The sequence below is a fragment of the Drosophila willistoni genome (assembly GCF_018902025.1).
Source record: "Drosophila willistoni isolate 14030-0811.24 chromosome XL unlocalized genomic scaffold, UCI_dwil_1.1 Seg141, whole genome shotgun sequence".
In the NCBI taxonomy this organism is placed as follows: Eukaryota; Metazoa; Arthropoda; class Insecta; order Diptera; family Drosophilidae; genus Drosophila; species Drosophila willistoni.
This window is the reverse complement of record NW_025814052.1, coordinates 2,300,526-2,328,386: the sequence shown is the minus strand read 5'-3', so window position 1 is coordinate 2,328,386 and position 27,861 is coordinate 2,300,526. Positions and strand designations below refer to the sequence as shown.

The following is a 27,861-nucleotide window of genomic DNA, read 5'->3' as shown; positions in this document are numbered from 1 at the left end:
GTTCGACACGCTTTCTCCTATGCTAATCTATGCCAAAGTGAACTAATTAACATAAACAAATTGTGGCCCGATTCCCATACCAAATAACAAATAAAGGACCAATGGCACACACAGGAACACACAGAGACAACCAGAAAGGAAGAGAGCAACATAACTTCCTGGAAACGACAAGACGAGTAGGAAAAAGACAAAATTTCCCCTAATTTATGAATGAACGGAAAATGCTAGAAACCAAAAAAAGAAAAACAAGTAAAAATATGCAAGAGAGAGAAAGAGAGAGACACATTGAGACAGGAAAGTGTAATAAAATTGAAATTAGCCATGAGGGGCCCGAAATATGGGCAAAGGGTGATAAAAACCGGAAAGGAAATGCAGGTAACTAATCGCCATATATGTATGTGTAAGTGAGTCTATGTGTATGTGTGTGTGTGTGTGTGTGAGTACTTGTGTCACGAGGCCATTAAATAATCATTAAAGACAAAAAAAAAGAGGAAAAATAATAAAGAAATCATCAACAAGTACTTCATACATGTCCATGTGAGTGAGCACCAATAATTTTACGCAATTTTCAGGGTTAACCACAACACACCAGACAACAGACACAAAAACTTCCAGGAAATCAATAATAATAATAATAATAGCAACAACAAGTGATAAACAAAGAAACTATTCAAATTCGAAATTATACTAGACTTTGCCTCATTAGCACAAAACTTGAGGGAACATTAACATTTTCAACCTTCATATTACATTAAGTACATATATCCTATCCAAAAAATACTCAAAGGATAATCAAATACATATGCATTAAAGTTAAAGTATAGCTAGTTTAAGTTGCTTTAACTTGGAGTCAATATAATCATGTGTCTATTATATGTCTAACAATAAGCTAGGTAAGCTCCAACTAAAATTGTTTCTTAAACCATTCATAATAAAATTGTTTGCTTAAATTACCTTTTTTTTTATTAGAATAAAGTTTTAAGAACCATAAAAATGCAATGAGTAAACTAAATTTCCAGTTTTCTAGTTCTACAATGAAAAAAAGCTCATTTGATTTTGTAAATCAGTTTCGAATCACACAACAAATTACATGAATATGAATACATGTGATTGTTTAGTACTCAAACTGATTAAACATTATTCCATTCAATATCATCTTAAGGGATACTTAACTCTACAGAAAATACTTCATGACTTCCAGTAATTACTAAATCCAATTTATGAATAAAACTAAGTAAATATTTGTAAAGAAATAAGAAGAATTTAAGAATAATTAGTTACCGCGTCTTCAAATCAATAGTTAGCTGAATACGTTATTAATACAATTTCATTATATTTTATTTCACTTTAGTTGCCAAACTCGCCAAACTATTTTGTGTATTACTTAATCATATTCATTTGATTGATATTTTAGTCATATGATTCACGGTAAATATACCTACTGATTGCTGTTCTTTAAATTTGCATAGAAGTTTCATTAAAACAAATAATTAAGGTCATTTATTTTACTATTATTCCACTTTATCATGCACCAAATTCAACCGAAAAGAAAAGAATTAAAAATGCAGAAAAAGTTCAAAAAACTTTTGTAAAAAAAAATTTGTCACATTATGAATTATTTCAAGTCCAAGAACAAAAGATAACATGAAATTCCTTTGTTTCCTTGACTTCACCTGCCTTGAAATTCATGAGAAAAAAATTCAACTACGAATTATGTATAAAGACAAAAGCTATTGATTTTGTATAGGTCTTGTGAACAATTGTACGATACTCGTATGTGTAAGGTAAGGATTGTTAATTTTGCATTTTTCTCTGACACTTGGTTGTCCTTCCTCCTCATTTTTTGTTCTTTTTTGGGGGGGTATTACATATCAGATTCAAGTAAAAAGCAAGTAAATAATGAACATACAAGAGAAAACGAAGAAAATGCTCACAAAGCTGCTTACTTACATATATTTGGCATGTACGTGAATCAAACCCAGCAGACATTTTACTCTTACTCCTTTTTAAAGGACCTAAAGAGATATGACAACGAAATCAAAGTAAAGATATTACCAATTTAACTGCAAATGAATACTATAATGGATGGCTCTCAGCAATTCATGAAAGGCATAGCTGGTTGTATTATATTTGTGACCACTGCTGTCGGTATAGACAAAAATATGTTTTTTTGGAAGTTTAAATTTATATTTTGGCCATTGACTTGCCATAGATTATTGTATTCCCCTTTGAATGAATCCAATTTCTCATTTGTTTTGCGTATATAAGAAAACTCTTCCAATAAAAATGGACAAGTATTGAATATAATCAATTGGACTGGATAGGATTCAGGAGAAGATAATATCTACTAAGAGTATTATTCTCAATGTATTCAAGTTATACATTTTGTTGACCACGTTTAAGATCAAATCTTTTGTTAGTCGAATTTATAAAATGTTCATTGGGTGTGCCATTTATTTCACTTGACACATGCAAAAGCTGATGCCGAGAGAAAGTAAACAAGACAGAGAGAAAAGGGAGAGAGAGAAAGAGATGGAGAATACAACATATGAGACAGAAGAGAAGGAGTAAGAAATGGGGAAAAGGACTTTAAGTCACTTTAAGTGGACTTCAATATACAAACACTTAAACTTAGATGAGGCAGGCCACTTAAAGATTTCCTTTGCCTTGAATGACTTTTAATTAGTTGGATAACTAAATTTTGAAAATATTAATCCAAAATTTGCGTATGCTTAAAGCATTTTGTTCTCTTTTCAATTGAAAACTTATAAAGTGAAATTCCACTTATTCATTTAAAACAAAAAATTCAGTAAATTCTAAGATTCATTTAAGATCTGAAAATATTTTTGGCACTTTTTTGATAATAGCAAAACAAAATGAAATAGAAAATAAATTCAAAAGAAAAGAAATGTCCAAAACAATCATAAATAAATGGGTTTAAAAACTTGATTAAATCTTAAAGTAAGACAGTTAAATTGACCCATAAACTGGGTCATGTTACATGTTCAAGGCCTAAAAGGCATCAATTTTCATTTATTTGTCAGTATTTTATATTGATTGTGAAATCTTTCTTTATCCCCTGGTAGTTATATATATATATATATATATATATATATAGGTATATACATACATAACTAAGTAAATTAAAGTTCGCTTGAGGGGGCTTTTGCGCACAACTGTACCGAAAATCCATTTTGATTTTTGACAGCATTCGGATAAATGGACTGCTGTGATTTTAGGTCATGGTCATTCCAGACAAGCCTAAGCACCTGGTCATGTGGGCAAATCCCCTGACAAGTCGCCCACTTGTTGTTTGATTCGCGGATTCTCTCTCTCTCTCTCTCTCTCTCTCTCTCTCTCTCTCTCTGTGTGAGTTAGTGCATCAAGCTGTGCCCCGTGATGAGGCCAGCCCATTGCCAAATTAAGGACTAAGTAGTTTCGCCTTGGCCAAAAGAAAACGAAAATATCTCGTCAGGTGTGTGTGTGTGTGTGTGTGTGTATAAGTGGTAGTGTGTGTCTATGTGGCACATGTGGCTGCCACATAGATGGCATTTCCCAGCACTAAGGCAGTGAATTTCCATATCCATCCAATTTCTCATTTCCAGGGCAGGGGAACTTTTGGATTTTTGCATTTGATGCGGAAATACCAAGAGATGGGCATTTCCGAGCGCCTATGCCAACAGTCATGGATCAACAAGTGGTGTGTGTGTGTGTGTGTCACTAGGGTGACCAGATTTCTTTACACTCTATTATTTGTGTTGATACCTGAGTCCTGGGTGTGTGTGTGTGTGTGTGTTTGCCACGCGGTTTGATGGTTTATGACCAACATTTATGGGCCAAGGAGTTGCCGAATACACGGAAAATGCATTTCGTAAACAAAAACGCAAAAATGCATTTGACATATTGGTTGCCTCCTATTTGCACCTCCCACTCCAACACCCACACCCACACTACCTACTAGCTATCTCTCTGTCTCCCTCACTCGCCCGTCTCTCACCCACTTTTTGTTACGTTTTTTGTTGTGAAGTGGAAAAATAAAACACGAGAAGAGACAAAGTTGAAAGTGAAAGAAATGCTTCTTTCTCAATGTCCTGTGCCTTGATCACAGATGTTCGATGTGCTATGATGTCTCTGTGGCATGTCCTTGTCCTCGTCCTCATCCGTGGCATTGTTTTTTTTTCTTCTTCGCTTTCATGACCAGATGGCTCAAAACAAATAAAACAAAAAAACAAAACGTAAAAATATTCAAGACTCGACAAGAATTAAAGAAAGAAAGTTGCATGGAATTGCCAATGGAAATTTACATTCCCTTTTTGCCCATTCGGAAACATCACATCACTGACTTGTTGTCAGTTGCAGTTTTCTATCTGTTTGTTTTGTTTAGTTTTTTTTTTTTTTTGTTATTGATAGTTTTCTTTGGGTTTTTCAATTTTCAGATTTCCCCCTCCTCGCTGCTTACACTTGAATGAATCATTTTCATACACTTGATTTCATCTCGAGATTCCTAAACTTTTGCACATTTGGTCATGGACAATGATGATGATTCCTGGTCATTCGGTTTCTGTTTTTCTCCCTCCCCTCCCCCCAATTAATTTCATTCAAATCACGTACAACAGACGAATTGAAAACCAAATGCTAAGAGTCAAAAGGTAACAAACTAGAAGAAAACTATCGAAAAACTTGGGAAAAATATTTGCCACTGAATTTTCCCATCGTCTATACCATTTTGGGATATACCAGCAAAATATTCTTGGGAAAAACTGCAATTGCGTGTGAAAAACTCAACCAGATAGGGGCAAGACAATCGTATGGAAATTCTATTAACTTTCTTCCACCCAGAATCATAATCATAAACGAGTAGCATGAAAAGGCAGATAAACCACTGAGCTATATAGAGATATATGTATGTGTGCATTATCTCAATAGCTTGTGGGTGGATCCTTTCTAGATGATGGTGCATCAGAGCCCAAAAAGGATCTCAGCAGGAGCTCACAAGCATCTTAACTATGAGGTTTCACACAGTCTTTATAGTGGGTAAAAAACCACATGTTTTTAACCACAGAAATAAGTTAAAAATTTTAGAATTTTTTAAACCTATCCCAACACATTTTCTTTACTTCTTTTATTTATTCACTTTATTTTGGGCTTTCTTTACTGAAAACTTTTCCATGGGCTCATAGAATTTTCTAAATATTTTACAAGGATTACGATAAGATTATAAATTTTACGAAACATCGAGATAAAGAAGTTAACTGATCTCTTTCAGATTTTCTAAAAACTGGAATATATTTAATTTTTGTTTACACTAAAAGTTTTTTTTCCTTCTGGAGACTAAATCAATAATAATCTTTGGTTTATGTCTAGCATTAATATTTTTATCAAACATTGTAAGTAAATAAAACAAAATAAATTAAGGATAATTTTATTTATAAACATCTACTTAAAGATTAGTTTAAAACGACCTTTTCTATCTAAATCTTTAAAATTTTTTTTTTTTTTTTGGAACAAGAGATAAAGAAGAGCAAGAATTTATCTAAGCAAAACATTATTCTTGATCAGCATTATAAAGTGGTTGATAATGTAAATATTACTTCTTCTAAAGCATTATAATGATAATGGTGCTAAAGAGATAAAGAAGAGAAAAAGTAATGAAAAATCTTTGGAAAATGCACTCCTTGAATATGTCTTTGGACTGGAGGTGAAGTAAATTATTTTTTTTTGTCATTAACATTAATCTGTTTGAAGTGTTTATTATGAGATTTACGTATTTGTTAGATTAACTTTGAAAAGAATTTATTAAATTTTGGTTTTAAAAACAAATAATATTAAGATGATTATTTATATATTTTTATTTTATTAAAACCCGTTTGACTATAAAAAAAAACTATAGATTTATTTTCAAATGTGCTGCCTTTTGAAATATTATTCTTCAAAAGAGCCCTGGGAATAATTCTAGGATTCCGGGTTTGATTTATTTTCAAAATATAAAAATATTTCTACATATTTTTGTACATAAATTTGAACCTTATGAAATTGTTTTAAATAAATATTGAAAGAAAAAGAATTGTTCGTTCCAATTTTAAATGTTATTAGACTTTCAAAACTTTTGAAACCTTTGCTAGTGATGACAAAACTGATGAAGAAAAACGCCAAAGTCTCAAGAATCATGCAGAATACTTATAACAGGACAAAAGGCTTCGTATTGAACAGAATTTTCTGTGACTGTGTGAGAGAGAATTTAACAAAGAAGAGATAAAAAGCAATTTCAAAACTTTTTGTTTCCTAAATTACAATTTTCTTTAATGTAACCCCGATCATGCCATTTTGAAATCATTAAAAAATTTTACACCTAAAACTTCTCATTAACTAATAAAATATATACCTAAAGATATTATTATTTATTATGGAAAGAAGATATTTTAAAGCAATTTGTGAAACTAAATTAGATAATATTGAGTTTCATTGAAATTTCCCTATATAAACAATGGCATCAAATGGTTGACTTGCTTGTTTGTTGCTTTTTTGGGCCTTGGGTCGGTTGTGAATTCAACTGCATTGATTTAATTGAGTTGCATTCAAAAATGCAGCCACACTACGGCCTTTTGCACTTCATTTCATTTATCAATTGACAAAAATTGACCACCAACAACATTAATTTGATGGTGCGTGTTGCAGTTGCAGCTGCTGCTGCTGTTGCAATTTGCATTTGAATTTGCATGACGATTTCAATTTCATTTTTGCATTTTCAATTTGCACATTTGCATTTGCCATTAACCTTGAGCCACGAGAGACCAGAAATGGCCAATAATGAATGCCACCCAAAATGAGGAACTCAACTTAACTCAATTCAGCTCAACTCTGAAAGAAAAATATATAAACTTCATTTCCTTCCTATTTCATTCAGCTATAGAAATTTTCATGTGAAATGCTGAACCCAAGACCCAATCAATAGAATGGTAATAGTAACAATGCAACAGATAGAAAAGCAGCAGCAGCAGCAGCAGATGTCCAAAATGATGATGGTGTTTCTATGATATTTCTCCAGATAGCCATGAGATGATGGCCAAGTTGCACTTGTGGCCCGGCGTTAACGGCGTTTCGTTTGGCTGCGCCACGGCGTTTGCCTAACAATTGCCACAAAAACTAGCCACAATGGAATGGACCAAGGACGAAACACACACACACACACACACTCACAGCAAGAGACACACAAAGACAATTGCACACAAGTTGTTGTTGTTTGGTGAGAAAGCGAGAGAAAGTTTTATAAGAAAACCATAGAATTTGAAAACGAAATCAATGCCAATAATAATAAAAGAAACTGAATACTAAGACAGAGAGAGATAGATAGATTAAATGTTAGTAGAATGCTAAGAAAGGGTTATTTTACCCAAACAAAGAGAGCGAGGAAGAGAGACAACGAGACTTTTCTTGCCTTGCCCTTATTCTTGAAAACCTCAACCCTAACACGATTTTGTCTTACCAATATATCCACATATATGCACATATATAGTAAATATCAAATCAAGGTCAAATCTTACAATTTTAGCCAGGTAGTAAGTAGTCTTCGATCTTAAGCCATGAAACACGTGCGTTTTAGCGGAAAAAAATGTAGATAGAAGAAAGTAAAATTACCTCTGAGCTGAGGTAATAAAAATTGTTCACTATCTGGCTAAGCGGATTAGCGGATTCAGGTAAAGATAGATAGATAGAGATACACAAAGAGAGAGAGAGAGACAGGCAGGCAGGCAAATTCTTGGAAAATTCGCGATAGATGTAAATCACCCCCAAAAACCTAAACAACTGGACTACCTGACCAAAAATCTCTGACCCGTCCGCATACCTCTCTCTGTCTGTATAAAAGCTGCCTGCCCATCATAAAGGACCAACAGTTATTGACCAAACGTTCAAGTGACAAGAACTCTCAAGACGAAAAACCGAAAATATTATTAAATTATCATGGGTTGCTGTTCGAGCACTTTGCATTTAAAGACATCCAAACTGGATTCCCTGGACGATAGTGTCTATATGGATCATCAGCGTGGCTCATCGAAACGTTCATACAGCAGTCGCCAGACTATAAGCAGTGGACTGGGCAGTGCCTGTAGTACACCGTCCAGTAGTCGTAATCGCAGCATTTGGAGTAGAAGGAGCAGCAGTCCAGCAGTTACCATCAATCAATCGGTGTCGATCAACAATGGCCAGCCGAATGTTCGGCCCATTTGTGATGATTTTGCCGAACAACCGCTGGAATTGCAGGAACGATCACAGGGCTATTATACATGCAGTAGTTCGGCATCGACACCAACCAAAAGTCAATTGATGCGTACACAGGATATGAATTCATCGACATGTACCTCAGAAGCGGCATCTGAATCCTCATCAGATGCATCCCAAACCGATTCGTCACCATCTTCGCCTGTCATTGGGAATCTCGAGTGGGAAATGTACATGATGCAGCATGCCCAACGCATTATGCCAAAGACATCATCGCCGATATGCCAGAGACGCTGTGATAATGACAAGACCTTTGAATTGCCCACCCGGTCCAAGTCGTATCACAAGTGGCGTAACTATCTGCAAACGACACCGGCTCACATGCTGCACAATGTCACCAATATACCCGAGGCGATTGCCGGGCACTTTTGTCCAACCGACTTCCCGGCATTCAGCGATCTCGAGGACATGGAGAGTGCAGCAAAGCGTTACAAAGTGGATGCAACCGCCTTGTATACCACCTCACAATTGCTGGCAGGACACACCCAGACCATAACCACGGATCTCTAAGCCTCATCGTTTGAACATTTGTGCATTTTTTTTGTTGGTTTAATTGTGTATATTCTTCGCTTTGTGCCACAGGCAACAGGTGTGCCCAAAAATGGCAAGAAAATGGAGGGAGAGGGAGGCAAATTAATTTGTTGGCAAACTTTTGTTAAAAGTTTGTTATAACAAAAAGAAAAAACTGAAACAGGAACAAAATCGATTGCCAAGCAATGCTAAAATTTCTAGATTTAAGCAAATTGCTTGTATAAATTGTATAAAATTATATATAATAACTTTTTTTTTTTCATCGTTTAAAACAAAGACAATAATTTATAGACTATAAATTAATAAAAAAATAAATTTTACAAAATTTTTAAAACCTATAATTTTTACTCGTTTTTATCGTTTTTATTTTGTTTTTAAACGACTCATTCATAATCAATCCGAAATGGTTAACTATGATAAATATTTAAGTCAATCTTGAGAATGTTTCGAGTATTTTCATTGAATATAGTGAAAAAATTTTTTAGTATATACATAGATAGTATTCTTATTTTAAAAATATCTCAAATATTTACAAATAGCACTAACATTGTAAACTCTGTCATTTTGTGAATTATCGAGCGATTTCAAAATGCATTTATCATTTTTCTCATAAGAAAACATTCTTTATGCTAGCACTGAAACGTCTAAAACTACATTTTCGAGAATTTACATAATGAATCAGCATAATTTTTTCAAAAATCGTGCCGATATTAATTTTTTTATAGTCTACTTCTGTGGGACTTTATTCAACTGTAAAGTCCCAGGAAGAAGAACTTGAACTTGAACTACGCGTTAAGCTAAGATTCTTTTAAATAAGTTTTCAATTGATTTACAATTTGGATCATTAAATAATAATCGATTGCAAACACCTGAGTTGCCAATTTAAATCTTTATATTATTTCCAAGTATTTGCAACTTATTTAAATCGATTTTTTCCGTTTCATGAAAAAAATTGATTTAATTCCTCAACTAATTAAATGGCAGCTTACCACAAATTGATTGCAAATGCGTTAAATGGACTGCGCATATGAATATAAATCAGTAATTTAGTGATTCCCTTTTACACTTTTCATTTAGTGGAATTTCGTGCGTTTGGATTCATAATAAATTTATAAAACGAAATGAAACGAAGGGGCGAAAAAAAATGCCAGCATAAATGGATAATAATTAATGATACCGAAACGAATGCAAGCCCATCCATCAGACATACATTACATACATATGTAATGTATGTATGTATATAGAAATGTGTCTACAATTTCGCAATTAGCCGAATTCAAATAGACAAAAGACACCATAAACCGCCCTCGGGGTTTACAATGTAAATAAATGTAACTACATTCCACTAGATTTGTATGTGTATGTATGATTACCCACACATGTACCTCTAATTATAACTTTATACATTTTTGATCATAACGCTGATTGTGTATATAGCGTATACATTTAGCTTATGGCCATTGGCCAATCCAAATAGTTGTTAGCTTTTACGTATTCTTTTTTGGTGGCTAACTGTTGATAATTTAAAAGTTATCAACCAAATTGTGAGCGAAAAAGTTTGTTGACTATATTAATACCCTTTAGAGATAGTCAAGAGTGTTGATTAGTCCTTATAAGTGTATCATCTCAGAATATAATTGCCAGTCCCAAAACTATCTCTTAGAAACTATTCACCGAGAACAAAAATAGGTTTGATTATCTTTGATAATGGAATAAGATACATTCCTAAGGGAATTCCAAAAACAATAGTTTAGATAGTCGCTGCATTGTTCAGCTTTTCCTGCAGAACATTCCAGAATCTGTGAGTCGTAATATTATTTCAGTTCAGTATAGAAGTCGATGTTGGTCAAAAAGAGTTGCAATCTGGTTGACTTTAAATCAAAAGATATTTCTGATCTTTTTATCTAGGGAAGAACTTTTTAGTATATACATATACAAAATATTTAGAATACATATGTACATATATGGATGATAAACAACTTTCAATCTATCTTCAATAAATTGTCTGATTTTTTGAAAACATCACAACTAAAACTAAGAATTCTCAACCCATTTTATTCAAAACATCTTGATAACAACTTCAAATTAAGATAGTAAATTTCTTGAAATTTTGGTGGGCCAATTTCATTGACTCTTAATTTTTCGTATATAATATTTATGACGTCAAATTGTTTAAGAAACCAAGATAATCACAAGTTGGTTTAAACTTTAAAGGTTTGTTTTGCAATATCGAAAACAGTTTTAAATATTCCACTAACCATGGAAAGAAAATGCTTTTCGAAATTAATAGATTAATCATACATCCATAATGAATCCTGAATTAAAGATTAAAGACGCCAAAATGTATAAAACAGAGCAGAAGGAACCATTTTCTTATGTACAGAAAACTGGAACCGAAGAATTAGGGGAAACTGTCTGAAAATGTTAAGTTTAAGAATGGTAAAAGGCCTAAAAAATTGCAACAAAAGCCCATTTATCTTCTCTGTTTCGTACTTTCGGATAAAAAAAAAGAGACGATACGAAAGTATAAACTCTTTAAAATTAGATATTCCCCACTTTAAAGTGTATACCAGTGTAATAATATTGATTTTGGTTCACCTTTATTGCTTGCAATTGCTGCCGGGGGCTTGGTTAACGGCTGGGGGCTTAAGTCCTAGGGATTGGCAATGGGATGGCCATAACCAACTATGTCAAGTGTCAGTACCTTAAGGTACTCTTGTCCCAACGTTGCTGACAAGCTCCTTTCGGGCTAACTGATGGGAGGGGCTTTCAAATTGACATTGCCAAGAGAGAGAGAGAGAGAGAGAGAGAGAGAGAGAGAGAGCGAAAGAGGGAGACAAAATGAGACAGTTTGCATTTTTGAGTTACCACAATTCTGGCGGACTCAATAGTTCAATTTGCCATCAGTGAGTCAATCAATCAATCAATCAATGAACTAAACACTAAACTGTATAATTATAATGTCGTGCTAGACCACACACACACATACACACACACCACATACGCATACATATATAACAAATTGTGGCTATTTCTGAAAATATGCGAGGTCTATTGAAATGCAATTCCAGCTAAAGCAAAAAAAGAAAGAAAAAAAAAAGAATAATACAGGCCAATAAATTCAATGAATGAACACACAAATATAAAGGGAATGTATGTATAAATCAATTTCAACAATTTAATGTCCACTCAAACACACACACACAGAGATAAAATGGCTATGAAATTATTAAACTTTTTTTCTCTCTTCCTCCTCCTCCTCCATCCTTTTCCTTGAGGCATTTCTTCTATTGTTAAGTCTCTTTGGTAATAAATAGTAAATCGAATACCAACGAAAAAAAAAAATTCATATATTGGTATTTTATATGGAATTTATGCGAAAAATAATTCATGATGGGCGTCTATGGGCGTGGTCTATGCACATATATCTGTAGGAGTAAATATTTCCCATCCTTTAAATAAGGAAATGCTTGCTAAAAATTTCACATTCTTTATCATTTTCATTGATTGAAAGTCAAATATTTTCAATATAATATTGAAAATGTTTTCTTGTTGATGTTTTACCAAGAAGAAATTGTAAACTATATTCAAATAGACTGACAAAGAGAGCGAGAGAGGGGGCTAGACAATTTGAATAGATCGACTTTACTCATAATGTTAGCCAACAATCTATGTAGGTATATATACCTCAAGGGATCTGCCTGCTATATTTGAATATCCCAAGTTTTACTCTTTTACTCTATCCCATGCTAAATCATTTGGAAAAATGTTGCAAATATTGATTAAATTAAGCAAAAAAAAAAAAAAAATTGTTGCTAAATTGTTTGTAAATATTTGCAGAAAATATTTTTTAGTTTTCCCTCTTTTTTTTTTTTGGTTGACTTGTTTGTTCTGCATAAATAGCACATAAGGTTGAACGTGACTTAGTAAGAAGTAGTCGTAGTTGTTGTTGTTGTTGTAGTAGATTGGCACATCGAGGAAAAAGTTTGAGCAATTTGCAATGGACGAGTTACTGCTGCTAGTTGACCCTAGAGTTAAATGAAATATGCATGCTCTTTGGCTTTTCATATTCTGACCCTTGGCATGGGCTTGGGCTGGCTGACTTGCTGACTAACTTTAAAGTGCTGGGGATGCCTGTGCCAAAAACTATCTATTACCCAACCAGGACATGCATAATTCAAGGACTCTAATGGCAGACACACACACACACACAGAGAGAGAGAGAGCGAGAGATGGGAGGAGATATGGCAAAAGAATGAAATAGAATATATATGTATGTATGTATAGAAAAGACACTTGACTAGCCCAAGGTGTTGCTCTGACTCCTAAAAGTGCGACACTTGTTTCCAACCAGTAACAAAGGCAGCAACAGAAAATAATAGGAAATAGCATAAGATAAGGAAGAACAAAAAAAAAAAAAAGAAAGGGAAAGAAAGCAAGAGAAAGACATTGTTATGCCCAACTGGGACAATCAATTGTTGAAAACAACCAACCTACCAATGCAATGTGAAGAGGTATATGGGTGCTTTAAGGCAAAATTGGAACAGGACCAAAATGAAACTGAAATAAATCCTGTTTGCCCATCCATACATACATACATACCTACACAATGTATCTATGTAGCCCAGAAATGTTCGTAAGCCGCTCTAATTACAATTTCGGCAATTTAAGTAAAACGATCCGAGGGATTTAGATTTATATTTAAGTAAGTAATATATATATATATATGTATATATCTATGTATTTGTGTGTGTGTGTGAGTCCGCGCCCGCAAAATCCCACTTGAATGTCGCGTGCTTTGCGGTGTCAAATCTGGCCAAGATTAAGTAAAAGAATGGACCAAAGCCACAGATTAAGTGGTTTTTATGATGAAAAATCTCACCCACTTTCTTGCGGTCTAACGAGTATCTCCATATATATATATATATATATATATATATACGATTCCATTTATCTATCTGCATATATGTATATGAATCTGTTTCGGTTTTTGAAGGCGTTTAGCGTGAAATTTTCTATGCTGGATTAGCTCATGTTGCGGTTTTATGCAGCTGTATGAATATGTTGTCTCTCTCCATCTCTCTCTCTCTCTCTCTCTATCTCTCGCTTTGTGTGTCGGGGATAAGCCATTTAGCCCCCTGATGAATTTATGGCTCTCCTAAAGGCCAACTGGGCCCGCATCTCTATTGATTTTTCTCCTAGAAGAAAGTTAAAAGAGTCCAGAAATTGATGGATAGTTTGCCTGATTGAAGTTGATGGTCTGGGAGCTCCATTGCTCCCCCCATGTTCCCCCATCACTCTCATTCTCCACCTCTGTTGGTCCCACTCTGTTAAATTGTAATCGAAAACCAACAAAATTACAAAAGAGGGTAGACACAAACACACACACACACACATAGAGAGAGGAAGAGAGAAACACACACATTTAAGTATACTTATATATAAACTTTGTGTTTAATCAAATTCAATTATGAAAATAATCAAACCACAACGTTTCGAATTTTGTTATACCCATTGAAATTTCTTTTTCAACAATGGAAATTATCAGAGGATAATTTTATAGGGGATTTTATATTGGAGGGATTTTCTTTCTGAAGCCCCAGTTTTGTATGACGTTTAGATTTTCAGACTGTTGTTTTGATTTTCTCGGCTCCCAAGTAACTCAATAAATATATATGTATGTACACTGTACATAAGGGTCGATTTATGATAATAAATACACATATTTTTCATTCCCTTTGAGTAAAATTTTCTTAGGTTATGTTGCAGGTTGTCAAACAGAGTTGTCTTCTCATGATAACGATAACTCGCATGACTTTATGTTTTTATCTTTCATTCATAAAAAATAATGCCAATCAAATTTTGATCGTCCAATATACTTTTTATTTTTGTTTTTGATAGAGGGTATCGGAAAATATGTGCCAAAAGCAAAAGGGAGTCAGTGGTTAGATAGTGGTTAGGGTTGCCAAAGAGGGGTAAGACTAACGCATAACTGTAAACAAAAGGCTGTCACGTCGGTGTATGAGTATGTGTGTGTGTGTTCACATGGGCATTGTAAAGCAATAAAAGGGATCTAGCCAAAATTAAACAACCCAATTGAAATTTATGTCTAATTTTGAAAATATAATTATCTGAAAGTCTCAAAAGTCTCATAATAATCAAATTAAATCTGAGATATAATAAAATTTGAAAGACATAATTGACAATAACCCACTGACAACTAAATAAGATGTTTCTAAAAGTCTAAAAATTGACTTAATTATTATATAACATTAATTTATTTATACAAATTTTAATTTCATTTTCTTTAAAATAGGAAATATTTGTATTAAATAATATTTTAACATTTCATTCATTTTTTGTTTCGAACTTATTCAATTGATAAGTTAAAAACTTTGAAGTTTCTTAATTAGTACTTTTAGTAAGTTAATATTTTATAAACGTTGAGTTTAACTAATTTGTAAGGCTATTAAATCTAATACTTGTCAGATTCTTAGACAAAAGTTAATAAACTTTCTTACTTTTTTATTGAGATTTTGTATTTTTGAAGACTATTTTATTCAATAGAAGTTTATTTACTTTCCCCTTAAGTAAGGATCTACGCTTCTGTATGTATGTATGTATGTGTGTTTGTGTGTTTGTCTTGGTGTGTGTGTGTTTTGGGGAGTGCGTCAAAATCACATTAGATGCTGTTAACTTTTGTTAGTGACTTTTTTTGTTGAATTTCCTTCTTTTTTTTTTGGTCAATTTGTTTGTTTGCGCACAAATTGATTGATTGCTATTGATGCGTGATTTGTCCTTAACCCTGCCACAGTCACATATACACAGGCACACACACACACACAAACACAAGTTATCCTTTGCCTTTTGTCGTCATCGAACTGATTGTGAGATTTGTGGTCATTATTTCTTAAAAAGTTTTTGATTTTGAGTGTTGTAAGTTTTGCTTACACTTGACTTTTGTTTAACTTTGAGATAAATCAAATCAATCTAAGACAACAGAGCCAACAAAGAGACAGAGCAAATAAGTTGCTTAAGACTTAAAACTTTAAAACTTAATAAAAACAAAAATCCTATTATATGTGCTTTAAGAAAAGTCAGCACTTTTCGCACACACCGAACGAATTGGGTGACAAAATTGGCCATCTCAGCAGCCGATTGTTGGCCATCATAAAATTGAATTTGCATATGGGAATACCTGCTAAAGAGAAGAGATAGGGAGAGAGAGAGAGAGAGAGAGATGACATGATGATGGTCCTTGGGTGGACCCATGGGCAATGCAAGAGAATGAAATATTCTCAGAAACGAAAGGACATACGGACACATGAAAAAGGTGGCAAAGGGTTAAATAAAAAACATATTAAAATAACAGAAAAAAAACGAAAAGGAAGAAAACGATTTTTCTCTCTTTTTTATGACCAAACAACAACTCGATATTCTGCTTCTGTTTGCATGTCTATATGTATGTAGTACACATGTTGGCCAGGTCATAAAACTGGCTTAAATGCTCCTCTAGCTGCTGCTGCTGTAGTAAAAATGTGAAATTTTCATTTTGCATTCCACTTTTGGTTATCAGGTAAAAACAAAGGGAGAAAAAATGGGCAGAAAAATAAATGGTAGTCGAGTCGACTGCAAAGTACACTACTAGCAGGTAAATTGTATTGTCCAGAGATCGGAAATCGGTAGGCTTGATTTTTCATTTACCTATCTCGCTTTATATTTCAATATACCCAAACACACCATACACACAGCCAGCCGCAGGATACGCCAGCCCGAATTGCGTGAGCAGAGACAAATTGAAAAGTGAAACAGAACCACACCAAAAAAAGGGCGAGGAAAATGTGGGGAAACAAAAACAACAACAACAGCAACATGGAAAGAAAATAAGGAAAATTGGAAATGGTTTCCATTACAATTTCACATTTGGCATTTCAATTTCAATAACAATTCGTTAGCCCATTGCCCATTGCTATGCTAGTCGATGATATTTGAAGTTGGTTGCTAACCAAAAATCATTGAAATAAACTAGTCATGACCACAATTTTCAATTTAATTATGGACAAAACCAAACGAAAAAAAAAAATTCAACAATATTGAAAGTGCCTGTCAAATGAAATACATACTTCTATTTTAATTTGGCTATAAATGACAATTAATTAATTATATATTTTTCGATAAAAATTATTGCTGCCAATTACTGATAATTAGTCAAGTTTCTAAAACCATTTGCCATTGCATTTGCTTTAAAGTAACAAACATTTAATTAGCGATTCTAAATTGGTAAAGTTTTTCTTTAATACATGAAACTTAATTGACTGAGTTAGTTATAGTTACAAAATTTTAGTCTCTAATAGAGTTATACAGCTAGGCTTTAGGCTTTCTTTTCAATGTAATGTAAGTCATCGTAACGACTTGGGTATACCATGCGTTAAGCGGGGCATCTATTGCAAATTCATAGGCGTAAATATATACATATAGTTAGTAGTAGACTGCTTTAACTTTGCTTCTTTAGTTGACCTACTTCGAAATATTCGTAGCTATGACTAATTTTCGTAGGATTTTTATGAAATTTTGTGAACTTTTAGACTCTAATGACTAATATTAGAGTACCAAATTTAAGTACAATACATTAAATATTGGGCTCAAGTTTTCAAAGGTCTCTAGAAAGAAATGACTAGATTGACATATGTATGTAAACTTACTGGTCTTGGAAATCTTTTTAGTAGCTTTAACATAGAAACATAATTAACACCCATATTAAAGCAGAATGATATATGTTCTTCCATTCAACATCAAGATTCACCTACTTAGAATAAAAGGTGTACATAAAATTTCATATATATGTACATATCTATTTGTTCAACTTAATTAACTTGCTATGAAATAGTAAATTCTGCATTCTATATGTATGTGTGTTGCAGTTGAGAAGTTTCTGAACTGTTGGCAACATACATTTTGCTGTTTTTGTTATGGCCGTAGTTAGTTTAAGTTAGTTGGCTAGTAGTTGACCTGGGGCTATGTATGTACGTAATCGACATTCAGCAAGCATATAACCACATTAAATAACAAAGTTGTTTTGCATTTTTATAATTTAATTAGAAAGCTCTAGGTGAAATGAACTAAGTGTGTGAAGGGGTAAAGTGGGTTATAAGAGATCTAATTAAAATCTAAATGTTAATAAAGACACAATAGAAATAAAGAGTAATGGCTGAGTTGTTGAGTTTTCTAATGCCGATGGAGCATGTAACATTTAGCAATTTAATGAACAGGCAAATCAGTTAAAGCCTGAGAGAGAGAGACAGAGTAACTAGAACAACATCGATGAGGTTGTTTGCTGACATGCAAAAGCCACTGTCATGTGGCCTGATTGGCATACAAACCATGGCAAACATATTTCGCCCAGGATGCCACCCATCAACCCATCGAACCCCCCCACAAAGCTACGTGTCGACAGGGTTGTCATTGTTGTCTCCTGTCCCCGATCTTCTGTCTTTATGTAGCTATATAATAGCTGCAGTTGCAATTCATTAACAATTTCCTTCATGTAGTTTAGTTAGCTAGCCAAGTCTTAAGTGGCAATGGCGCCAATGTTGCCAATGTTAGTTAGCTGCCATTTTGCTCTGATGTGGGTGGTACGATGACAATGTCATTAAATGTGGCTGGCCTGTGTGTGTGTGTGTGAAAGGTCACAAAGTGCACGTGCAAAACATCATAAAGTAAACCCGTTGGAAACCCAAAACGCCAAATGCTGCATATATTATGACAGGGATCAGGGATTATCATAAAACCGATATGCACAATCTGTATGCATATAGCAAGTAAGTAGGTAGTTTAACCTTAAAAGGCAATAAGACCCAAACCCCAAATGTAAGGTTAACGCTAAGCCCTTCGAGGGTTAACCAAAAAAAGGGAAATTCTACCTATTAGGCAGCAATCAATCCAAGACCAATAAGCAGGTAAATTTAAGACTTATAAATACATTGCCTAGTTGATGCAATCATCACAGTCGACAAGTAAACAGAGACCAGAGAACATCATCAGCATCAGCAACAGCAACAGAAAAAGCAAAATGGGAGCTAGCAATTCTACTTCAACAACAAATCATTGCACTAACGATTCATCAGTGCCGCCTGCAACATGCCTATGCTGCATACCACGTCCACGTTGGCCCAATATGTTGCACAAACTTCATCGCACATTGCAGCAACGTTTGAATTTTCAATCACAGAAACGTCGTCGAGCTTCCTCTCGACGCTCCATTGGTGGCCCCCTGCTACGTCCCATGCCCAGATGCTCATCTTACGGCTCCTCGGGCACATTGCTGGCAGCCAGCAAATCCAACAAGTCCAACAGGGACACGCACTACGCCCAATGGAAGTGCATGTTTGAGGGCGGCAAAAAGCACACCAGAGACGAGGCTTGCCTTCATGACATCAGTGAGGCCTTGTCGGGTCAGACAACGCCCAAGGGTTTTCCGTCACACACGGATCCGCAACGCTGTCAATTGCCCGAAGTCCAGAAACTACTCCAACAACCAGTCTACGATCTTGTCGAGGAGTTTAAGGTGCGACGTCGTCTTAGTTTCCGTTTGCCCAAATTGATGAAGCAACCAGAGGATAAACCAGCAACGATTCGTCGCCGTCCAAGTGCTCGTCAGAAGGCAGCGGAGGCGAAACTTGATAAACAATTGCAAAAGGATTTGCATGATCTGGAGGATTACTACGGCGGATTTCACTATGCTCAGCGAAATGAACGTTTTGTTCGCATCTAAAAAGCTTAACTTACAACTTAAGCCAATATTGTGATAGCTTGTAAGCCCCATTAATATACCTAATATTATAAAACAACATTGAATACCATTTGAATAAAATTCACTTTTACCCAACACATATTCACTTTGTTATCAATTATTAAAGCCAATAACAAAATGGGAAACTTTTACTCAGGAAAAGCATCCTTCTTTAGGGAATTTAATATAAAGAAGAGTTTGTTTAACTAGTAAAGAATTTCCTTAAAGGCTCTACAATTATTTGAGAGTCCTTTGTAGTCCTAGACTACTGTCTCACTTTAATTTGTACGAAGCTTCGCTTAACAAAAGTTTCTTTCCAAAATAATTTCAGTTAATCCTCTAAAACTTAAAAATGCCTTACGACACTTATCATTATTCTATAAAAAAGTTTCATATGTTTATTATTTGTTTGCCTTTTAGAAACTTAAGATCCTAAGAAAAGAAAACCCAGAAAAGGCCAAAAATATCTTAAAAAATCAAGAAGAGTATTCTTAAAATGAACCAACAAAAATTACTTAACAACAAGTAATTAAAGTCATGCCATAAACAAAAGGCTAAAAAATTATCTATTTCTATTTACTGTCCGTGTTTCAAAACCAATTCAAATAAAATTCTAAGAGGAATTACATCCGACATCCTTTCAAAACCATTTATAATTTGCTGAATTTCAAATCTTTTTTTGATTTTCTAACAAAAGTATTACAACAAATAAGTAAATGCTGCCTGTCTAATCTTTGTTTAAGACTGATAATCAATCTGAAGCATCTGCTAATTTGAAACCACATTCATTTGGCATCCAAACATATTGAAATTGTGTCTTTTTATTTTTGGTTTTGGGTTTTGTTTTTGTGAAAGTTCAAAGTGCCAAGGCGAACATTAAACTGCATCCATTATCATTACCACAGACACAAAAGTGCCAACAAACAGATGCATAATTGTGCGCATGAAATTATATGTATGTATAGAAGGAGAGCCGGACCATTTGGTTCTGGCCATTAATCAGACCCAAAACTAGGGGGGCCCCAAGCCAATTTTAGTAGAAACAAAACAAAAATTGCAATTGTGCATAGTAAGAGATAGAGAAGGAGACATAGTGTGAGTGAGTGAGTGAGTGAGTGAGGGAGAGTGTGAGGGACGTCTGATTTAAGACCTTGCTCTGATTTTATGCTCGAAGTTTTTTTCAATCAGCTAATTTTTCATTTTTATATAAATATAATTTGCAGCCAAAATGTGCAATATACAAACGTACATACTTAGGTACATTTCATTCATTCAGCAGGAGGTTTTTTTTTAGGTTTTTATTTTTTTTTGAACAAAATCACATCATCAAATATACAAAATGAGCGAGAACGAACAACGAAGAACAAAAACGAAACGCAACGAAAGATGAAAAAAAAAACATGTCTGGTGTCTGCCATGCCAAAGATTTATGGGACTGCCAAGTGGCAAGAGAAATGCGAAATGCTTCATAATAATGCAAATGTCTCAATGAAATATTTGTGGCTCGGTTGTCGCCATTTGAAGAGACTTTCGAGTCATCGCCGCCGTTGCCGCCGCCGCCGCCGGCGACAAGTTGAACGTACTCAAGCCAAAGGCAAATTTTGAATTAAATGACAAGGGCCATGAGCAACATAAGTCGAGATATTGGATAACAAGTTAATGAATTCATTTTGGCCAGAATTATGATTATGTTGATGCCAGCATAAGCCAGTCAATTGAGTGGATAGTTATTGCCACAATCAATTACCAATTTCACCCCATCAAAAGTATAAGTAAAACGAATAAATTTTGATTTAAATGAGAAAGCCAAGAAGAAACGATTCCAAAAGAGGTTAATCCCAATGGCTTAACCCCTGTAAGGATTAACAGGACACAGGACTCGCTCAAATAATCAAATTGCCAAGACTAAGACGACTTAAGCTCTTATGTATTACAATAGAAATGGCCTCAAGAGGTTTCAGTTAAGTCAAAATAAATGCGGTTTTTACACATGTTCTAATCACTTGGAAAAAAAACCTTCTTTTTCCATATGTTAAATACAATTCTAACGTATGCATAGCAAATGAATGTGAGGCTTAGTTGATTAAGGATGAAGTTCTTTTGTTCATGATTGAATTTCAGAGTTGCCACTCATTTTGCTTGAGTTGAAAAACTCAGGTAACCTCAAAAAATATCCTTAGAAGGTAGAGAGATCTCAGGAAATATCTTAAATGAAAGTAAAAGTTATCTAAAGAAGCCGAAAGATGCCTGACTAGGGCAAAAAGGCAATAGCTATTCCCTGCATTATCAAGAAACATTCATAATCATTCACTTATAAACAAAACAAACCATAAACAAAGTCAATAAATCAGTCTGTAATACACCAAAAATAACAAGTTTAATAGATGAAAAAGTCATATGGACTTTAAACAATGACTCAACAAGTGATTTTATTTTTAACTAATATTTGCAGCACATTTTTAAATATTATTACTTGCCCCATCAGTCAGGCTATTACCAATAGACCTCTTTCATTTCTTTGGGAATTACTACATTTCCGTCTAAGCCGCACTTTTTTAGGCATTTAATTAAGCCCTAATTGCATTGATTAGAATTATTTATTGCCAAAAATGGTTCATTATCTGCATCGATTCAACTTAATTCATACACACACACAAAACACACACTCAAACTCACTTACTCATAATCGAATGTCTATTCCAATGGCCTAGACGGATTTAATAAACGACCCCAAACACAAAAGCACGAAACGAAACAAAAATTAACCAAAAAGGCAACACACATTGGCCTAAAGGCCAGACCAGACCTAGTCAAAACAAATGGCAATTGAATCGATACAAGAAACCAAAGCTAAACCAAAGCCAAAACCAAAACCAAATATGGAAACCAAAACTACGTCACGTGCCAAAGTGGGTGGCAAAATGAATAAGTAAGAAGAGAAGGGAAAGAAAAGGAAAGGAAAGGTAGTCGTAGTCGTGGTCGTTCAACAAATGAAAACTAATAGGCAATTATAGGCAAATGCCGGCAGACAAAAACAAACGTCAGCCGTTGACTGAAAAGGGGGGCCAAAACTGGGCGTGTGTTTGAATTTTCTATGCGAAATCAGACATTTGACATGCCAAGATGATGATGATGGTCGAATGACTGTGGCCTCCCTCTACATATATATTGATTCAATTGAAAATTCTCTCGACAATATCAATATCATCTAACTTGTAGCCAGATTAATTTTTACATGCCAAAAGATATGGCTTACGTGCTCGGCTAATCATATAAATTTGTCAATTTATGTATGTCTTATTGTGTAGAAAGCATTCCATGCATATTAAGTGGCCAAGCAATGGAGAGGGTTGGGGGTGGCTAAGTGGAGACTGCAAAGGCTGGAAAGGAAGGGGGGGTGGGCGGGGGTGGCGTAGAGCTCACCATCAAATTTCAATCACATTTGCTTAAGGTTGACTATTTTTAGAGAGTCTCATAACACTTAATCACTATGCCCAGTAAGAGTGATTTGATTTCGTCACTGTTCAAATTGTTTGAGTTGGGTAGACCGAAATACAAAATTTCCACAGGATGTCAATGGCCATAATGGGTGTTCCATTAAGAGGACATCTCATGGTCTAACTACCTTTTATCCATAATCATGGACTAGACCATCTTTTACTAGGAGTAAACCGATAATTTTAATGGGTGTAACTCGGAAAATTAAGGATAAAAGATAAAAATTGCTTAGGATTTCAATCGCACGCGTTTTGTCAGTAAAGGAAGTTGATCTTAAGGCAAAGAATCCCCCAAAAGAACTAAAAATTACTAGCTATGGATTTTCTTGTGATGCCAGCTAAGTCCATTTCAAACACCCTGTATTTGTGTACAGGGTATTTCTGTTTATCCTGATGCTTAGTCCCTCGCCTGTCATGCTATGTAATCAGTTTTTTTTTGTGTCAAGAGTTTGACTTCCACTTTCGACTTTGTCATTGCTTCGGTCTTTAATTCTACTCCTTAGAGAAATGGCACTCGAACAACAACAACAACAACAACAACAACAAACAACAAGAAACGGCAACAAACATATGTCTGCAGACTATAGGTTTTTATGTTATGTGTTTTTATTTTTTTTTCTAGGAAATTTGATTTTGTCCTATTTATTTAAATTTATTTTCACTTTATCTGCAATTTGGTTCCGGCTTCCCTTTTCCCTTCATCATCGTTGCGTCAGCGTCGGCATCGGCATCGACGTCAGCGTCAACGTCAACGACTCAGTCGTTGGGTTGTCGAATGTTTTTATTTCCTTTTGACGCTTCCGTCGAAAGCAGACAGAGCCAAATGGGAGATGAAGAAGAACAAAAAGAGAGAGAGAGGGAAAGAGGTGTGTGTCTGTGTGTCAGAGAGCAAGGGCAAGAGGGAGGGAGACTCTTGGTTTGAGGTTGAGCCTTATGCATATATTACTGTTACATCGACGTCACGTTATTTCATTTTTCCTTTCGCCTTATTATACTCTTCAGGCGAATCGTAAAAAAAGGGTATATCAAGATTGATACAATGTGCGTAATAACCAGAAGGAAGCACTTGGAAAAGCTCACACATGAACATGCATGAACATGTATGTATGTATATATTCCTGATCAACATCAGTAGGTTAGTGCAGATGTTTACATTTGTGGAATACCCTTTCATTTATGATCAAAATTCTATTGATATTAGAAAGTTTTCCGTTTCCAAAGTAATCTTCAATCAGCCATGCAAAACAATCGGCTACACAGATAAGAGCCGAGCGTTTGCCGAAGTCTTCTCGGCGAGAGAGAAAGTTACATCGGCTTGGCCCTCGCTTGCTTTTATTCAGAGTCGTAGGGGTTCGTAAAATAATCGGAAACTATCCGAGCGCTTGGCAATGTTGAGAGCCTTATACCTAAATTAGTTTCTTTGATCTTAATAGTAACGGGTATTCATTCGTCGTTGCCTTATGGAATTTGTCCTTCTCTCTCTGCGTCCCTTCTCCTTCTACATTTTCTTATTTGCTCTTCTGCCTCCCGCTGCTGAGATTGACGTTCGCGTTGACGCTGACGCTGATTGTGTGCAAATGATAGCAATATGGCAACAATCTTTATGTAAACACCCTCGGCCTTCCCCTTTTGGCCCTCCCGTTCACCACATGCCCAGCCCCTTTGGCCGCCACATAAGCAACTACCTATAAATATATGTATATAATTTCGCGTTGCGCTTGTTTGCCATTGGTATCATAATGATGATAATAACAATAATGACGATGATAATAATGATGATGATGGTTTCATTCTTTCCATGTTTTTTTCCTCATCACGCTTGTTAGACAACTGCATAATCCCAATTGAAGTCTTTGACGTCTTAGACACGATCTGACAGTGAGCTCTACAAACAAATTACATTAGAGGATAACATCATACTATTCTAGATTGTAAATGTGAAAGAATAAGTATCTTGGATTTAGTTCTTCCTGTAAGTTTATCATTGACAAATCTTGACAATTGCACAAACTTACCCAAAATTTGCTTTTAAATGGGATAGTCTTGTTGTTTTTTTGTGAAGACTTGGCCCAAACTTAAAGGTCGTTAAATTGAGTGGAGGAGTTGACCCTTTGGGCTCACATATAACAGATAATTTCATATGTAACTAGGACCTAAACAAGGACTTGAGTGGCCAGCAATTCTCTTATACCAAGTTCGATCCGCTTATTATGCATATATCTCATGTCTATCGCATTATACATAATTGAAATGCTCGCTCACATAAACAAATTTAATTTCGTGTTGAGGTGTTTTGCCTTCTTCTTTTTCTGCAAAGTTGATGAGAATGAAAGCGAGAATGAAGAATGAGAATGTCGGGTGAAGTTGCAGGTGTATGTGTCATGGCATTTTCTCACAATGTCCTGCTGAGAGAAGTCTCATGTGAATTTTTGCGCTTAATTAAATTTTAATGATACACTTCAAACACCCACACACGCACACACATAGTGAGAGAGAGAGAGAGAGAGAGAGAGAGAGAGAGAGAGAATAGAGGTCGGCACACACTACTAAATCATGCCCACAAATCCCCAAAGGATTTTGGCAAACAAACGGAAACAAGGGCAACAAAATTGCAATAATAAAAGTGTCTAGCAAAACAGGCGTAATACTCCCTACATCCCTCTTTCTCCTCCTCGTTTGCCAACAAAAAAAAAGGAACCGAAACAGAGACCCAACACTCATACACATATATATCATCTAAGATCCGCTCTAAGACCCACAAAAAGCCGCTGCTGTCCCTGTTTAGCTGTCGCTGTCGCTGTAGCTGCTCATGCAAAGCCTCCACTTAAGGCACACGCGGCGTATACGCAATTAGTTTGAGTTTAATTTATGTCGCGAAGCGCGCAAACGAAATGACAAAAGGATAAAAAGCGTTACCCCAGAAATAAAAAAAAAAACAAAATAAAAAAAACGAAAACAAAAGACCCAAAAAGAAAACAAAAAGTAAGTAAATTAGGCAGCTACCCAAGGACAGCAATTTAACTGTGGCTCTAAGCCAAATTCTGTAAGTGGCAATTAAAAAGCTAAATCAAAAAACAACAAAAATGAAAAGAAATAAGGGATCCAGCAAGAAAAGGCAACGAAACTGCTAATGAAAGACAAGCAAGCTAAATATGCTTGAACAAGACAAGCGAACCAAAACAAAAAAAAGCCAAAGAAAGAAGATAATTATAAGCCATAAAATAATTAGTAAATCATATTATGAATATTTCAAATACACGAGCAATTCGAAAACATTTTGATCCTTGATTCAACTTAAAGTGAATAGAGACAAAGAGAAAATTAAGAAAATTAAACTAAAATGCCTTAAGCCTTTAATGCTCGACACTATTGATATTGCTGAGGTTCGATTTAATTCCTAATAGATTATAATAACAATTTGCTTTTAGCCGCTTCTGGGTGGTTTAATAGCTAATTGAAACCTTTCACGTACCTAACCACTTGGTACTTGCTTTTGGTTTTACCCCTCTAACAATAATGACTTTTTGTTTCGTTTAGTTTGGCTTTGGTTCAGCCCTTGAGAGATAAGATGAGATGAAGGAGATGAGCAGGATTTTCTTTTGCAATTGTTTTTCATCTTGTTTTTCTCTCTCCCTCTCTCTCTCTCTATGGCTTTGGTACATTATTCTGTAATATATATCACTTAAAAAGTAGCATCTTTGTATCATTAGCACTCTGACACTCTTGCTCCTCTCCTTCGGCTGTGGTCTGCCCTTTTTTTAGTGGCATTGGCCATTTTTTTCTTCTTTTTTGGGAAGACAAAGGCAAATTGAAAGAAAATGTGTAGCATACTTAGCGGAGCCCTCTCCATTCGCTGACAAGTGACATTGAAATAACAATAACAAAAATGTATACAAAAAAACAAAAGAATAAGAAAGAAAATGCTTAGAAAAATGGCATGCCAAGTAGTAGAAGATGAAATGGGAAACCCTTGGTTGGCCAAAGTGGAAGATGGTTGTTGGGTGGTGTGGTGGGGGGGAGTGCCATATTGGCCATTTGATTCAAGGCAAAAATGTAAATGACGCCATAATTGCAGGAGCATCATCATCATCATCAAATGGAGCAACAAAATTCAGTGCGGCATCAAATGCGTGCAACAAAGCGTTGCAAATCGAAGGATATAAGGCTACAAAAGACCCACCAAGTTGTTGACCCACCACAAGCAAACCAACCCTCATTAACAGCCCCCGAAGAGGGAGGAGACTCGGCCGGCAAAGGTCTACCGAAAATAAAAAAATTAACTGAAACGAAACGAAATACGTTTGGAGGTATCAGCATTTGTGTTCGTAACTCAGATTCCAAAACCAGGAAACGAGATTTTCCCTCAATTTTTGTTCTTTCTTTCGTTGCCCCCCCACCCACGCTTCATTTTATAGCCACTTGTTTGCCCCACCAAATTCCATCCTCTCACCCTTTTTACAGGCCCTTCGGCTGAGGCATCATTTGCTCGGTTAGTTTGCCTGTTGTTTGATTGTTTGCCCAAAGGATATTAAGTCAATTGCAGCTCAGAACAGTGTGAGGTAGAGCGAGGTATCTTCTCTCTCTCTCTCTCCCCCTATCAAAAAAAGGGGCAAACAAAAAAAATCAACAAAACGGGCAAGATAATCTTGTGCATATTTAATTTTATGATTTTTAGCAGAAAATTGAGGTAGGCATTTGGATTATTTCACATCGACTTGAAGATACTCTTACACATTTTATGGAATTGTTTATTAAAAATTAATATTA

At 35.0% G+C, this 27,861-nt stretch overlaps 3 protein-coding genes across 3 annotated transcripts in view; 2 read left to right on the top strand and 1 right to left on the bottom strand.

Annotated features, from left to right (window-relative positions):
• The window catches only part of LOC6648336, a 50,005-nt gene that overhangs the window by 6,083 nt on the left and 16,061 nt on the right, over positions 1-27,861 (bottom strand). The gene's annotated exons all lie outside the window — the stretch shown is intronic.
• On the top strand, positions 7,960-8,933 carry LOC6648289. The gene has a single exon (XM_002071113.2). The coding sequence runs from the start codon at positions 7,960-7,962 to the stop codon at positions 8,785-8,787; it is 828 nt and encodes a 275-aa protein (XP_002071149.1). The 3' UTR covers positions 8,788-8,933.
• LOC6648288 (protein nullo) lies at positions 18,826-19,685 on the top strand. Its single transcript, XM_002071112.2, has one exon. The coding sequence runs from the start codon at positions 18,878-18,880 to the stop codon at positions 19,577-19,579; it is 702 nt and encodes a 233-aa protein (XP_002071148.1). The 5' UTR covers positions 18,826-18,877; the 3' UTR covers positions 19,580-19,685.

What these genes read in the sequence shown, in the direction of transcription:
- LOC6648288 (XM_002071112.2), top strand. Translation starts at nt 18,878, where the DNA reads ATGGGAGCTAGCAATTCTACTTCAACAACAAATCATTGCACTAACGAT.
- LOC6648289 (XM_002071113.2), top strand. Translation starts at nt 7,960, where the DNA reads ATGGGTTGCTGTTCGAGCACTTTGCATTTAAAGACATCCAAACTGGAT.